The following is a 12,757-nucleotide window of genomic DNA, read 5'->3' as shown; positions in this document are numbered from 1 at the left end:
GTTTTTGTCTTTTTTTTATCACCCACTTAAAAAACACCATCACCATCAAGTGTCAAGTGGGATTCTTTGTCTCGGGGCCAACATAAAATTATAGAGGGCAACTTTTTATGGCTGGGGTTTACTTTTACAACACACGAGACACGAGGCAAGGCGGAAACGTTTTTCAGTGCACGGCACCTTTGACTCTCTCTTCTCCATTCGGCAAAACATCACGTTCGTCGCCCTTGAAAAGGACGGTTAGGCAGCCGGTTTAGCGTGCAAGTCTGGCGGGCTAGTCTAGAAAGTGATTCGCGGTTTGGTCGGCTGCGCAGAGCAGTTCGCGAGCAAATGAGCTGGATGAAAAATTAGGATCCGTCAGTCAGAAGCAGTTTTCGCTCCGTTTCTCTTTTAGAACGCAAAATGACACACAGTATGCTCTCCCTCTGAAAATTGATTTTCAGTGCGGACGTGCAAACGTCGGCCCAATTATAATTTGCCAGCGAAATAAACACAGACACGGGCTTTTTCATTTGCAAAGGCTGGTATTTGCGGTGTTGAAAAGAATATTAAATTCTATCATATTTTTCCTCCTGTTCGTTTTTTTTTATTTTTGTAAATTTGCCGTATATACATAAAATCCTTTTGGTACAAAGTTACAAACATAAAATGGAACGCACGAAAAACTACATGGATAATTTTGCTCTGTTTTTTATTGATGATTCCTATATTAGGTTCACTCAAGTTCACTTAATTTTTACATTGTAATTTTATTTTTACTAATATTCTTCTGCAAAATTTCTGAAGGATATTATATTAAATTTTAACTCATTGTGTTGGCATATCATAGTCAAATTCATTTACAAACACACGGAATGATGATATAGGTTTTTATCAAATTTCTAATAGAATTTAAACAGCCAACACTTAATTATTTATATATTTTTTATTTTAAATATAAATTAAATGATAATTTAAGTTAATACTTCATTTTACCATAAAATGATTGAGAAAATAATGTATATCAAATTTATTTTCATTTAAATTCATTTATTTAAAAATTAGTAAAAGTAAAATCTATAAAATGCTGGGCATAATTGTCAAAGCATTAAATAAATGCATTAGTTTTATTTTTTATAAATTGTTTATAAATATTTTAAACCTTTAGTGCATGTTTCAGAGTTTTGTCAGAACTTGGTGGAACATTAAAATAATTCACAGATCCCAAATTCTGTCCTCTTTGTTGGAAAAGGAATTAAAATTTTTATGCCAGGGAGAACAATTTAGCCATCACGTTCTCCGAGTTATTTCTCTTCAACGTTGCAATACAGTACACACTGTATTTCCCTTTCGCTGAAACCTATTTTTATTTTCGTTTATATTTTTTCCTTCCGATAATGCAAATCGATCTGGGTTCGTCTCGAGTGCGGAGAAATCCGTGCGTCCATTAAATCCACCGCAGAGCAGGTTCGTCCGATCTATTTCCAGCCACGCACATTATATCTTCGGCTTTTTTCGGCACACGCAGAATATCGGTGAGAAGCGGCGGCGGCGGCGGTTCGGGGGCGGCGCGCGGAGAGCACGTTTTGCGCGAGCTGCTGGGGCTGGTGCGGATCGATGGGGGGTGCAGGAGACGTGGTGGTGCAGAGCGGGCGGGCGGGCGCGTTGGCAGCCCTGATTTGGTGCTAAGCAAGGTCCACCTCGCGAGCCAGAGTGGGTCTGTCGCGTGCCGTGCTTCACGTCGTCTTCGCCCTCTCGATGACTCGAAGGCTCGTCCGAAGCCACTGAGGGCACCGAGGGCGTGTGCCGCGGGTTGCGTTCAACCGCGTCCGCCTGCAGACCACGTGACTTTGGTCTCACATTGCGGAGGACGATCGACTGTGTTGCGAAGTGAGAGTGGCGAGTACGCGTACGTGCGGTCCCCGTGAGTAGCTCTGGAAGAAAATTTTCAAGAAAATAATAATTTACCTAAAAAAATTGCGAAAAATATTTAAATTTTCTCCGATTTAATTTTTGAATATAATTCAAATGTTGAATTTGTCTTTGAATTTTACAGTAAATTTTCGTTTTAAAACCAGAGCAGGGACGTTGATTTGAAACTCTTTGAAACTTTCGTGAACTTTCTCGAAGAGAGAATTTTTTTTTTTAATTTTTTTTCTCTCTCCACCGGGCCAAGAAGTTTTCGCGGTCAGTGAGTGCATGAGCTCTTTGAGCGCAAGGACACCTTCTACTTCTTCTTCTTCTCTTCTCGCTCTTTGAAGCCGAGTTTGCGTTTGGGCCTCTTTGTGTCCGCTTAGCCTGATTAAGGGCAGCGTTGGCGGCCTACGAGGACGAGGGTTACCTCGCGGGGGTGGACGAACTGAATGGCGACGATGACGACGACGAGGCGGCATCGTCGCCGTCGCCCAGGGTCACCGTGACCGCCGCCCCCGAGGGGCCGCGCCGCGAGTACAAACTGAAGAAGGCGTGGGGCTGGTACAAGATGCTGAAGAACGCCGAGGAGGCGGCCGCCGCCTCCGACGGCCCCCGCGAGAGCAAACAGTACAGGGTCAGCTTTCAGCAGCACCTGCAGGGCATGTCGTCGCAGGCGCCGCTCAGGGCGCCGACGGGCAGGTCGCGCAGCATGAGCGCCTGGAGTGACATCAGCAGGGCCAGTTTTCGCATGGACGAAAGGTAATCACATTTTAATCAATCACTTTTCTTTGAATTGACATTATCGGGTTTGAATTTCGAAAAATAATTTCCAGTATAATTTTAATTGTGTTCAATCAAATTTGTTATCATTTTCACATTTTTCAATTGATATTAATTAATACCCATATATAGCAGATGAAATTCTAGTTTAAAATATGTTATCCAACTGCAATTTTGTGAGTAGATAATTTATTAATATTTAATTTAAAAAAGCAAATAACGAAAATGTATATTCCACCAACATTATTATCAACAATAAAATGTGGTGTGTATCTTGATATATAAATTATCTTTTAATAAAAACAATTAAAAATTATATTACAATAAATAGCATTAAACATAAAATTATAATATTAAAAAATTAAATATTGTTATTTATTATTATTTATAATGCAAATATATATTATTCATTTAATTTTACTTTGTCCATGAATATGGCTCAAGCAACATAATATGCCAATTTTACCCCTTTCATTTCAATAGTGGGGGCAGATAAAACTCGCGCCCGGTGGTTCTATCATTTTACGATTATTGCAAACGTTGCGGTTTACGTCACAAAACGCGGTTACAGTTAATTGTGTTTATGTGGAGTGTGTATTTCATTAAAATTTTATTTATGCAATCAATAAAAGCGCCGATGGAGACATCCCGGGAGTGTGATGAGCGCACAAATGCGAATTCCATCGGCGGCAGAACTGAATTTGATGAGTTCATGAATTGATTTCCTATCATCAAAGGCGGAAGATGCGGGGGCGTGAAATCCGACAGCTGCATAAATAACATTTAGACCGTGTTTGATTGGACCGTTCCGCGGGAAGGGATATGAAATTTCAGCAGAGACATTAGCCAACCCTTTATGTAGGCCTGTGCCGCGTGCAAAATTTCGCTCGTTATAAAATCAGCTTTGAAACGAGAGTAATTTCCAACGGGTAGGCTCTGATTACGTTTTGCAATTAATTTCAAAAATTTTGATGTTATATTCTTGTGAAATTTAATGAGATTTAAAACAAATGTAAAATATTCGTGCTACTTTATAAAAAAAAATCACTTTTTATTTAAAAATTAAAAAAACAGACATTTTTAACCTTTAAATATTTCAAGCATTTGTAAAAAAAATGTAATTTAATTTCACCTAGAGGATTAAATAAAATTAAAAACAAACGTATTCAGCTAATTGCTTTTTTTAATCTTCACGGGTTGAATTTAGGAGGTTTAAAAGTCCATTTCCGGGGATTTCCGCGTACCACAATTTTGATTAATGGAACCACTGATATTGTTTGCGGCCAATGTTGCAGGCCATTGCAAGTATCATTAGATGACATAAGCTGCTTAAAACGTGTGCCGAGACTTAATTGCACACGACGGGGCGCAAAATGCAAATTGAGTTTGATGAAAATCCAATTAACACACTCTCGGCTGCGGCGCCGCCCACAACGTTGATAAAGTTCCGCAACCGCGCACACGTTAATTCAAATCTCACCTGGGGAAAAATTTTAATTGTACATGCGCAACTCTCCGCGTGGTGAAAGTGTAATTTGAAAAAAAAAATTATATATATAAAATGGACTGTGTGAAAGAGCGTTGAATTCAAACAATTGTGTTGTTTGTTCTCCCGAGAGAAAAGGAAATGCTTTGAATATTAATGGAGTGGCGTCGTCTTGTGTTTATGTGTCACTCTGCAAATTCTATCAACGCTTCCGAGAACACATCTCACAATATTTGCTCACCGTTCGCGAGTAAAGCTTCTCACGCCTGCTTATCAAGTGTCTCGAAACTTGCATCTATTTTTCACTCGACACCCCGCAAAGCGGATTGCGCAAAGTGGAAAACGTTTTACCTCATCTTCTCTCCAGGGAACAACCCTAATATTCAGAAACAGTTTTTTTTCATACGCATAAATCTGTCGAGAAAAATAAAAGCAATAAGAACAACGTCTCTTTCTTCAAAAAACTATTACCCTTAAATTGACCCCAATTTTATGAAAAAAATTGCAAGTATTAACTTATTTGTGTAAATTTGCAAGTAAATTAATTTACAATTAAAAGTTTTATTTCGCTACTATTTTAAAATTATACTTATTTTTAGAGTAATATAATATTATTAATTTTTTAATATAATTATTATTTTACTTTAATTGTGCTTAAAATAAAGATTAACAATGAATTTAGTCTTGAAAAGCACCAAATTTTTTTCAAAACGATTGCAATTGTTTTGAGCTACTTTTAAGTTTCTGACAGAAAAAAATTGTTTATGAAATAAAAGTGGGAATAAATTTAATTGGTTTTCAAATGAAAAACACTTGCCTATTACTTCTGTAATTATTTATTCCCCCTAAAATTTTTATTACAATTCCTATGCAATTAGTTTTGCTATTAATATTATGATTACAACTGTGACGATTATTTGCTGTAAATGTTTCCACACGTTGCCAAAATTGATTATCCTAGTTACTGAAGATTATCGGCGTTCCCTTGTCAAAGGGTTTTTTTCTTCATAAATATCGCTGGTTTGTATTATTTTGATGATTATATTCCGTGAGGAATGAAATTATTACCCCAAGACATATTTTTTTGCCATGTCCCCAATGTCACGCTGCGACCATTAATCTTGAGCCAAGATATTAATCTCTACTTTTCAGCGAAAAGCTTTGCTCGCCTTTATGGTTAAATCTCGTGACACTTCACTCGCAGGGTCAGACCACCCGCCTTGCAAAAGCAACCCTTAATCAACATCTCAGTGTTAACGATAACAAAGGTGTTACATTTGTTGCACTCAACGACTTTTTGTATCGCAAGTCTCGCTGCTTCGTCCATTATTAAAATTTGTTTCCACCCAAGTGAGTGGATACGCAGCCGTTAATAATTCAACGGCGGACACGGAACGCCGTCGGATTGAATTAGGCTCAAGTGTGTTTGCCAAAGCAATTCAAACCCGAGCGCTTCTGCTGCCGGCAAAAGCAGAGAAACTGACTGAAAGAGCGGCTTCTTTGAACTTAATGACCTCTGAAATGCTTCTTTTTTGCTACTTTTGAAGCAAGTCCATCCTTCGTTAAAGGGGGTTTAAAAAAATTAGGAATGAAGAGGGTAAAAATCAACGCTCCTCAAAAGAGTTCGTTTGGACGGAAAAAACGGAGATTTAATCAGACATTTTAGTACTCATACCTCTCATTATTTTCCCTTTCTTGGAAAACGCGAGGGCTTGAAACACTTTGGAGAGAAAAAAGCTTTTAAAAATCTGTTTTAGGACATATTCCTCCCACCCAAAAAAGGTGTAAAAAGTGCAAATGGCAGTGAAATAGGACTTTCCTAAACATCACAAAACTTTTTAACACAAAAAAGGTTTTTCTCTATTGTTTTAGAGGATTTGCACCTACTGAAAAGTTTTATGCAAAATTTTGATAGATTTTTTATTTCAATTTTAATTTCTTATTTGGCAGCTTTCTAGGTAATGAATTATTAATTATATACTTTTAAATTTACCCTTAAATTTTTTCGCACCAGCATCAAGGGAAAAATAAAAATATCTTTGATTTTTTAATTAGTACTGCGACTAATCGCCATGACGTGGAATTACGTTCCGAGACAACGAGATATTTGAGACAAAGCCGGTGTAAAAAAGTTAGAAAAATTCCTGTTGTGATAATAAACAATTTTAATTGAGAGCGAAAGCGTAATTCCAAGTCAAGGCGATTAGTCGCAGTACTAATTAATTATTTCCCGTTTCGAGTGGTTTCTTTGGGTTTTAAATTCTCTAAAAACTTTTATTTTTTATTTAAAATAAAGATAATTAAAATAAGACGTTTTGAACGTCTTTCATTTGGGACTTTCCAACTATATTTTGAGCCTAGAAACGTATATTTATAAAATTTGTGTAAGAAATAAATTACTTTCTTATTTCTTCGCTGAAAATATAGTTTTCTTTGCCTTTTCGCAAAGCTCTTTTTATTATTTTTCCATCTATTTTTTCTGTTTCTATTGACAATCAACGATTATTTTTTGTTCTCCAGGTGAAAGAGTTGATTTTGCTCTTTTAACCTACTTTTATAACTTTCAAATCTCTTTATTAATCTGAATAAAAGAAAGGAAAAAAAAGTTGAGTGAGCAAAACTTTTGACCGTATCTTCTGCTGAGAGTCTTCCGTAACTTTCCAATAATCCAGCTTAACTTTGTAGATATAATACCTATTCATCCATTCGTTATCAGCAATTTCCATTCAAATGCCTCTTCATTCATCATCACATTATCATGCACGATCTATCACGTGCCATTATCTGTTTAATGAGCGGACTATTTGACGTACATCAAAGCTGAATAATGAATAAGTAGCTCGATCGATTCTAGAAAAAAATTGTACACTCGGAAATAAATTACATAATTAAAAGCTAAGCCGTTGTTTTAACACGAGTCTGGCGAAAAATTGATGGCGAACGCGGCTTAAACGCGCCAGCAAACAAACAACTCGGGCTTCACATAATGAGTCTCGGAGAGTTTCGGGCGGAACAAACTTTCGGATTGTGCGTTCAAGATTTAATATAAACACACGCGTTTGCGTCAGAGCCGTAAAATGCGCCTTTCCACTAATTAAACTCGTGAATTACAAGCAGAAATCCAAACACACATCGACTTGAAGGTGAATTTCAATTTTGAAGAAACAAACCGAGCGTCGACTGCGCTCTTCATTTTGGCCCTGCCGCCGCCGCAAATCCATCGGGATTTGAGCAGAATGAGATGATTCTTTTATTCTCGGCGACAACGCAATCATTTCGCTCTCGCCGCCAAATGGAGTCGACGAGAGAGAATTTTTTATCTTTGCTTCTTCGCTCGGAAACTGCTGTTCGCACTTCCTCGTATTTTTTTTATTCTTGCTGTACCGTCATATGGACTGACTCGCTGGAAATTTTTTTGAGTCCACTGTTTTTTCCGACTTTTATTGTTTGCGTGAGTGTGTTTCTGCCATGTCCGTTCTTATGCAAGATAAACAGTGACAGGCAACCGAAACCAAAGTTTGCTGCAACGTGTCAAGGTCGAAACGAGGAGACGAATTGCGTGACTGTTTTTATGTTAAAGGTACAAAAGATTCATCATAACATAATAAATCAAACCGGTTTTAAATTTAAAATGAAATGGTAGGAAATAAAAATTTTTTACCAAATTTTAGTTAAAGTTTATTTTTTTCTAAATATATAATTATTTTATTTTTTTTTTAATTTTTCCTTTTTTTCCTTTTTTAAATGCCGTAGTTAATAAGCATAATTTTTATTTGCAGATAGAGTAAAATAATACTCAAACATATAAGTATTCCTGAGATGTGTGAGTTTATTAGTTGTGACAAATTAAAATTTAGTTTTCTCGTCTCCCCTCCAATATGCATAGATTGGATATAAATAATTCATAAAACAAAAATTAACAAAGCAACTTTTATCGCAATGATGAAATTTAGGTCATCTAAGAAGATCAATTTAGATTTGATTTTTTTTTTCAAATGACTTGTTTTTTCGACAATGTGTCAAAGTTAGATAATGCAGGCCTTGCAACGTTATTTTTTCTTTGACAAATGTGATGTTTCCTTTTTTTAGTTTGCACAATGTTCTTATCCTATCCCAGTTGACCTAGATTTTTTTTGTTCAATCATAATTCATAATGTTAATTTGTGTTTTAAGAATAATTTGTATTCATTCTACAGATCAGTACTGGTCAAGAAACGAAGTAATGAAAAGTTTCTTTGGTGCAATTGCTTTAACACATCATCACCTGAACTTATTAATTAGAGAATTCTTTTTTTATATTTTTGAATAAAAATTGTGCTAATTAATAACGGTTTCTCAATAAGAAAAAATAAGATATAAAATCTTAAAATATAAACATATTTTATAACAACATAATAATATTTTTATAATGGAAAATAAGCTAAAAATTGATTTTTAAATTCAGCTTTTAAACAATTTTGTTGAATATTTTTTAATATTTTATTTGGCATTTTTTTTTTATGCAGAACTTTTATGCTCCTTGAATATCGCATTCTGAGCTGAATACTTCTTGCAAGGCCTACTTTTTACCGACTTGAATCTAATTAAACATTACTTCTTTGAGTTCTTTGCCGTATCGATTGCATGTAAAACGAGAGCACAGTTTTTTCTTCCTTCAACGGTCTCGGTACTCTCATGACAGAGTCATTAATCGATTGTGGGAAAAGAAACGTCTGCAAATGTTTTCCGTCACGACACATTCCACCCGTGTGCATTGTATCGGACAAGTAGTTTCTTCTTCACAGCAACAATGAAGCGCTGCGGCAACCCTCTCTCTCTCATTCTCCCCTCGCGAAAACAGCCCCAGCAACTGGTACCGTCTGGGCAAATCAGCATTTGGCCCAATGTTTTCTGGCAACACGCCAAAAAGCATAAAAAGGGGGAAAGTGCCCCGGGCCTGGTAATAATTTTCCACTCATGCTCTAATGATGATCCAGTGCGGGTCAAATTTTATAAAGTCAACAGGACGCGACGTTTTAATTGAATTCAGACAATGCGGGCTCGGCGTCGCGTGCTGACAAAATGTCATCAGCCACAAACATGGTCCGCCGCAAACTGACTGCATTGACCATCAACGTTCTCATGAATATTGAAGTCGTTCGGCTGCAGCGCATCCATCTTTCAAGTTGGAGCAAATTTGCATTTCGCTCTCGCCGTTCGATAAGGAGGAAAGAAACTGGCAGCTGCACCATTCGCATTCGATCTCGATTTTCGTCATGAATAAACATCCACTGCGATTGTTTGCCTTCACATTTTGTTTTTGTCCGGGTTCCAATGCGCATTTGTTTGGTATCAATAACAAATAGCTTGATCCTCTCTGCGTGGCCCATTTGCTATTCATGATGCGAACAACACCTTAGGCTTCCGGGATAGCACGCTATCATTTATATTTATGTACGAGAGTTTTCGCAGTCACCTTTTTTTGCTAAAATTCAATGTTTCTTTTTACTCTGCAAATTAATTGTGTGATTTGAACCTTTTTTGCAGCAATGGCTCATTTTTCCATCCAGCAACTAAACTAAGAAAATAAAATGAAATTATGCACAAATAAAATCCGTAAAAATTCTAGAAATGAAAGAGAATTTGATTTCGTCGATAAAAAAAATTGTAAACTTAGTTCAAAATATTCACTAAAAAATTATTTCTCTTTCATTGATTAATTAATTATGGGTCCAGAGCTAAATTAAATAGTTTGATTTTTAAATAAAGAAAGGAAACTTTCAATGAGGGCGAGGCAAGTGTTTTTCCGCATCTTGAACATAAATTTCTTTGCTCTTAACTCCATCAGTCCACTTATTTCGGCTTATTTTAATTATAATTTTTAAGATTTATTAAAAATCTTAGAATTTCATTTGATTGATTTTGAATAAAACTAAAATCCTCAGAAAAATATGTTTTCACTCTTCCAAAATTGAAAATACTGTTCATATTTCATCCCCATAGACGCACAACAGAAGTTTTACTCTGTAATAAAAAGTGACGCTTTTCCATCACGCATTTTAGTTCATTACAAAAATATTAATTCGCATGAATTCCCATTCAATTTAATTTGTTTAGCTCAATGTGTCTGGCTGAGCAATTAATTTCAATAAGACCGAGCGTGTTCGTTTGACGCCAGCTTAATGAGGAGTGATTTGCTTTGATGATGAGTCGGCGAGAATTTGCTGAAGGGGGCAACGCACTCAGAGCTCAATTGTTTGCGATTGACGTCGCCTCTAAAAATAGACAAGTCCTAGCCTCGGGCAATTAATTGAGTAAATGTTGTCCTTGTGGTTTTATTGTAGCTCATCTGCTGGCCAGACAATGAAACTAACGTTTACAGACGGATCAATAAACATTTTATGAGTGAAGCTCCAAAGAAGAAACGATATTTTGGGCAAACTTTCAACAAGCAGAGTTACTTTATCGAAATTGCCAGAAGATTTGGCGACGCATGAGATTTATTGCATCATCCTTCTGTTGAGTCCCGGCAGCCGTTTCCAGATTGCAGAGTGCAATTTTATTGTTATTGGTAACAGTTAAGGGTGATGAGTTATTTATACTCAATTTATGGGGAACCATAAACATTTACATTTACGGACGTTTTTCATAAAACTTGTAATAAATTTACTTCAAGAAAAATAAGACTTATCAATTAGAAATTTCAATAGCCACAAAACCATAACAATAATCATAAAAATTATCAAAAATCTGGAAGGAAAAATATATTTTTACTTGTTATAAATGATATCTTGACTTTTATCATCAACTGTCCCCCACATTTAATTAAAAAAATGAAGCTAAATTTCTCTCTATTTATGTAATTAAATTGTTTTATTTTTGTTGCATTAGCACCCTCTGGGATCAAAAAGAAAATATTAAATTTAATTGATTTATTTTTATCATTTCAATTGATTAATTTTTATGTTTATTCATCTTCCATAATTTTCAACAGACAATTTTAGTTTGAATGAAAATTGGATTGATTTTAACTTAAATTTTCAATCCTCAAACAGGTTTAGAAACTGTAGAAATTTTCCTTCCATGAGATGCACCAATGTTGTAGTTTGCATGAAAAGATATTTGTAATTTCAAAGAACACTTTTACAATTTTAAATCAGTGAATCACGCAAAATAAATCGTCTCCTTATTTGATTCTCTCTAGTCACGAACGAGAATTCAAATAATTCTGTGTGGCACAAGAAAAATTTATTGTGAGGCCGCATTCGATCCACTCCGAATACACTTTTCTTTCCACTGGTTTTGTGATGCAAAATCAAAATCCCATTTTCCTCTCGCTGCTCTTGACGATATGCATCAGTTGGCGCAGCCTGCTCGGTACTTCCAGCTCGGTACATATTGCGGCACAAGAAAGTGACGTTAAAATTTAGCAAAGAACTGTCAAGAACGTTTTCCCTCGCGCCAAGTAATTTGCATTTCCACCGAGAGTTGCGTGAAATCCCCCTTGCCACGGATGAACCTTTTGAATCCACCACACGCACCGGATTTTCTTGAGACATTAATTAATTCGGTGAGGTGCGCCTCAGGATTAGTCCCATTAGAGTACTTGCGGACTTGATGATGCTCTAAATATTGCATAAGGGGTAAATTTTCTTCGCAGACCCCAAAAAAGGTCAATAAAATATTTCACAAGGGAAATTAATAAGAAAATTGACGAATAAAAAATTTGTAAACTTCAATCTTAGTTTTTTGTTTATATTTTTTTTTATAATAAATAATAATGCTAAATTTTGATGATCTTTTTAATGCATCATCAAAATTCAATGATATTTACAAAATTTTGCTTTCTCCAGAAACTAAGATTTAAATTTAAAAGAAACCTTCTTAGAAAATTTAAAAAAAATATTAATTTGCAATCAATTTCCAATAAAAACTTTTTCTTTTTTAAGGATTTAATTGTCTTTCAAAATAAATAAATCATATAATTCTTCTAACAATAAGCATTGACAATAAAATAAATCAATTCCTCATCCTGTCGGAAACATCTGCCGATTTATTTTATTGCTTCAAACTTCCTCTTGCAACTTTCCCAAGCGGAAAACGATCGCGTAAATAAACTCGTAACGACGCGTCACATTAATAACGGAAAATCCCAGGGCTTTAGCGCACCAATTACTGCGAGAATTCTCACTGCTCCTCTCGAGACGAACGAAAAATTGCTTGGCCGTAATCTCAGGCAAATTTGTTTTCCGGTTGAAATTGCGGGCCTCCCTCGCTCTCGACCGTCTCGTGGAACGCACTGTGTCTATATATTGCTCCCGGGCCGTGGCGCTCGCTTTATTGCAGTGAAAATCGGGTCACGTTCTCCAGAGATGCGCCCGAGGAATATCAAAGCGTAACAAACGCCCGTGTGCTTTGTGCTGTGTGGATTCAGAGCCACCACTGGCCTACTTCCTTAACGGTGAATACAAATCCAGCATCGCCCCGGGCTCCAATTTGTCAGACGCGTTCATCACTTCGCACCATGTTCTGTCTGCCAGAGTCAGTAAATCGCACTTTTGAGTGTCAGTAGCGTGACCTCGAAATGGTCACACGATATCATGATGCATTGTCAACTCTTGT

The 12,757-nt window shown here is 36.2% G+C and overlaps 1 protein-coding gene across 4 annotated transcripts in view; it reads left to right on the top strand.

The window, feature by feature from the left end:
* The window catches only part of LOC132194999 (potassium channel subfamily T member 2), a 128,238-nt gene that overhangs the window by 29,791 nt on the left and 85,690 nt on the right, over positions 1 to 12,757 (top strand). Inside the window, exon 1 of one of the 4 annotated variants that reach the window (XM_059616665.1) lies at positions 1,733 to 2,649. The exons of 2 other annotated variants lie outside the window; for them this stretch is intronic. In XM_059616665.1, the coding sequence (XP_059472648.1) occupies positions 2,459 to 2,649 (191 nt within the window). In that variant the 5' untranslated portion in view covers positions 1,733 to 2,458. Of the gene's footprint in view, positions 1 to 1,732; positions 2,650 to 12,757 lie in introns of those variants that run through there. One more of the 4 variants, XM_059616681.1, reaches the window with a different exon arrangement.

The sequence above is a fragment of the Neocloeon triangulifer genome, unplaced genomic scaffold (assembly GCF_031216515.1).
Source record: "Neocloeon triangulifer isolate White Clay Creek 2 clone unplaced genomic scaffold, ASM3121651v1 ptg000008l, whole genome shotgun sequence".
NCBI lineage: Eukaryota > Metazoa > Arthropoda > Insecta > Ephemeroptera > Baetidae > Neocloeon > Neocloeon triangulifer.
Note: the sequence above shows the minus strand (reverse complement) of the source record. Positions and strands in the feature narration are given on the sequence as shown.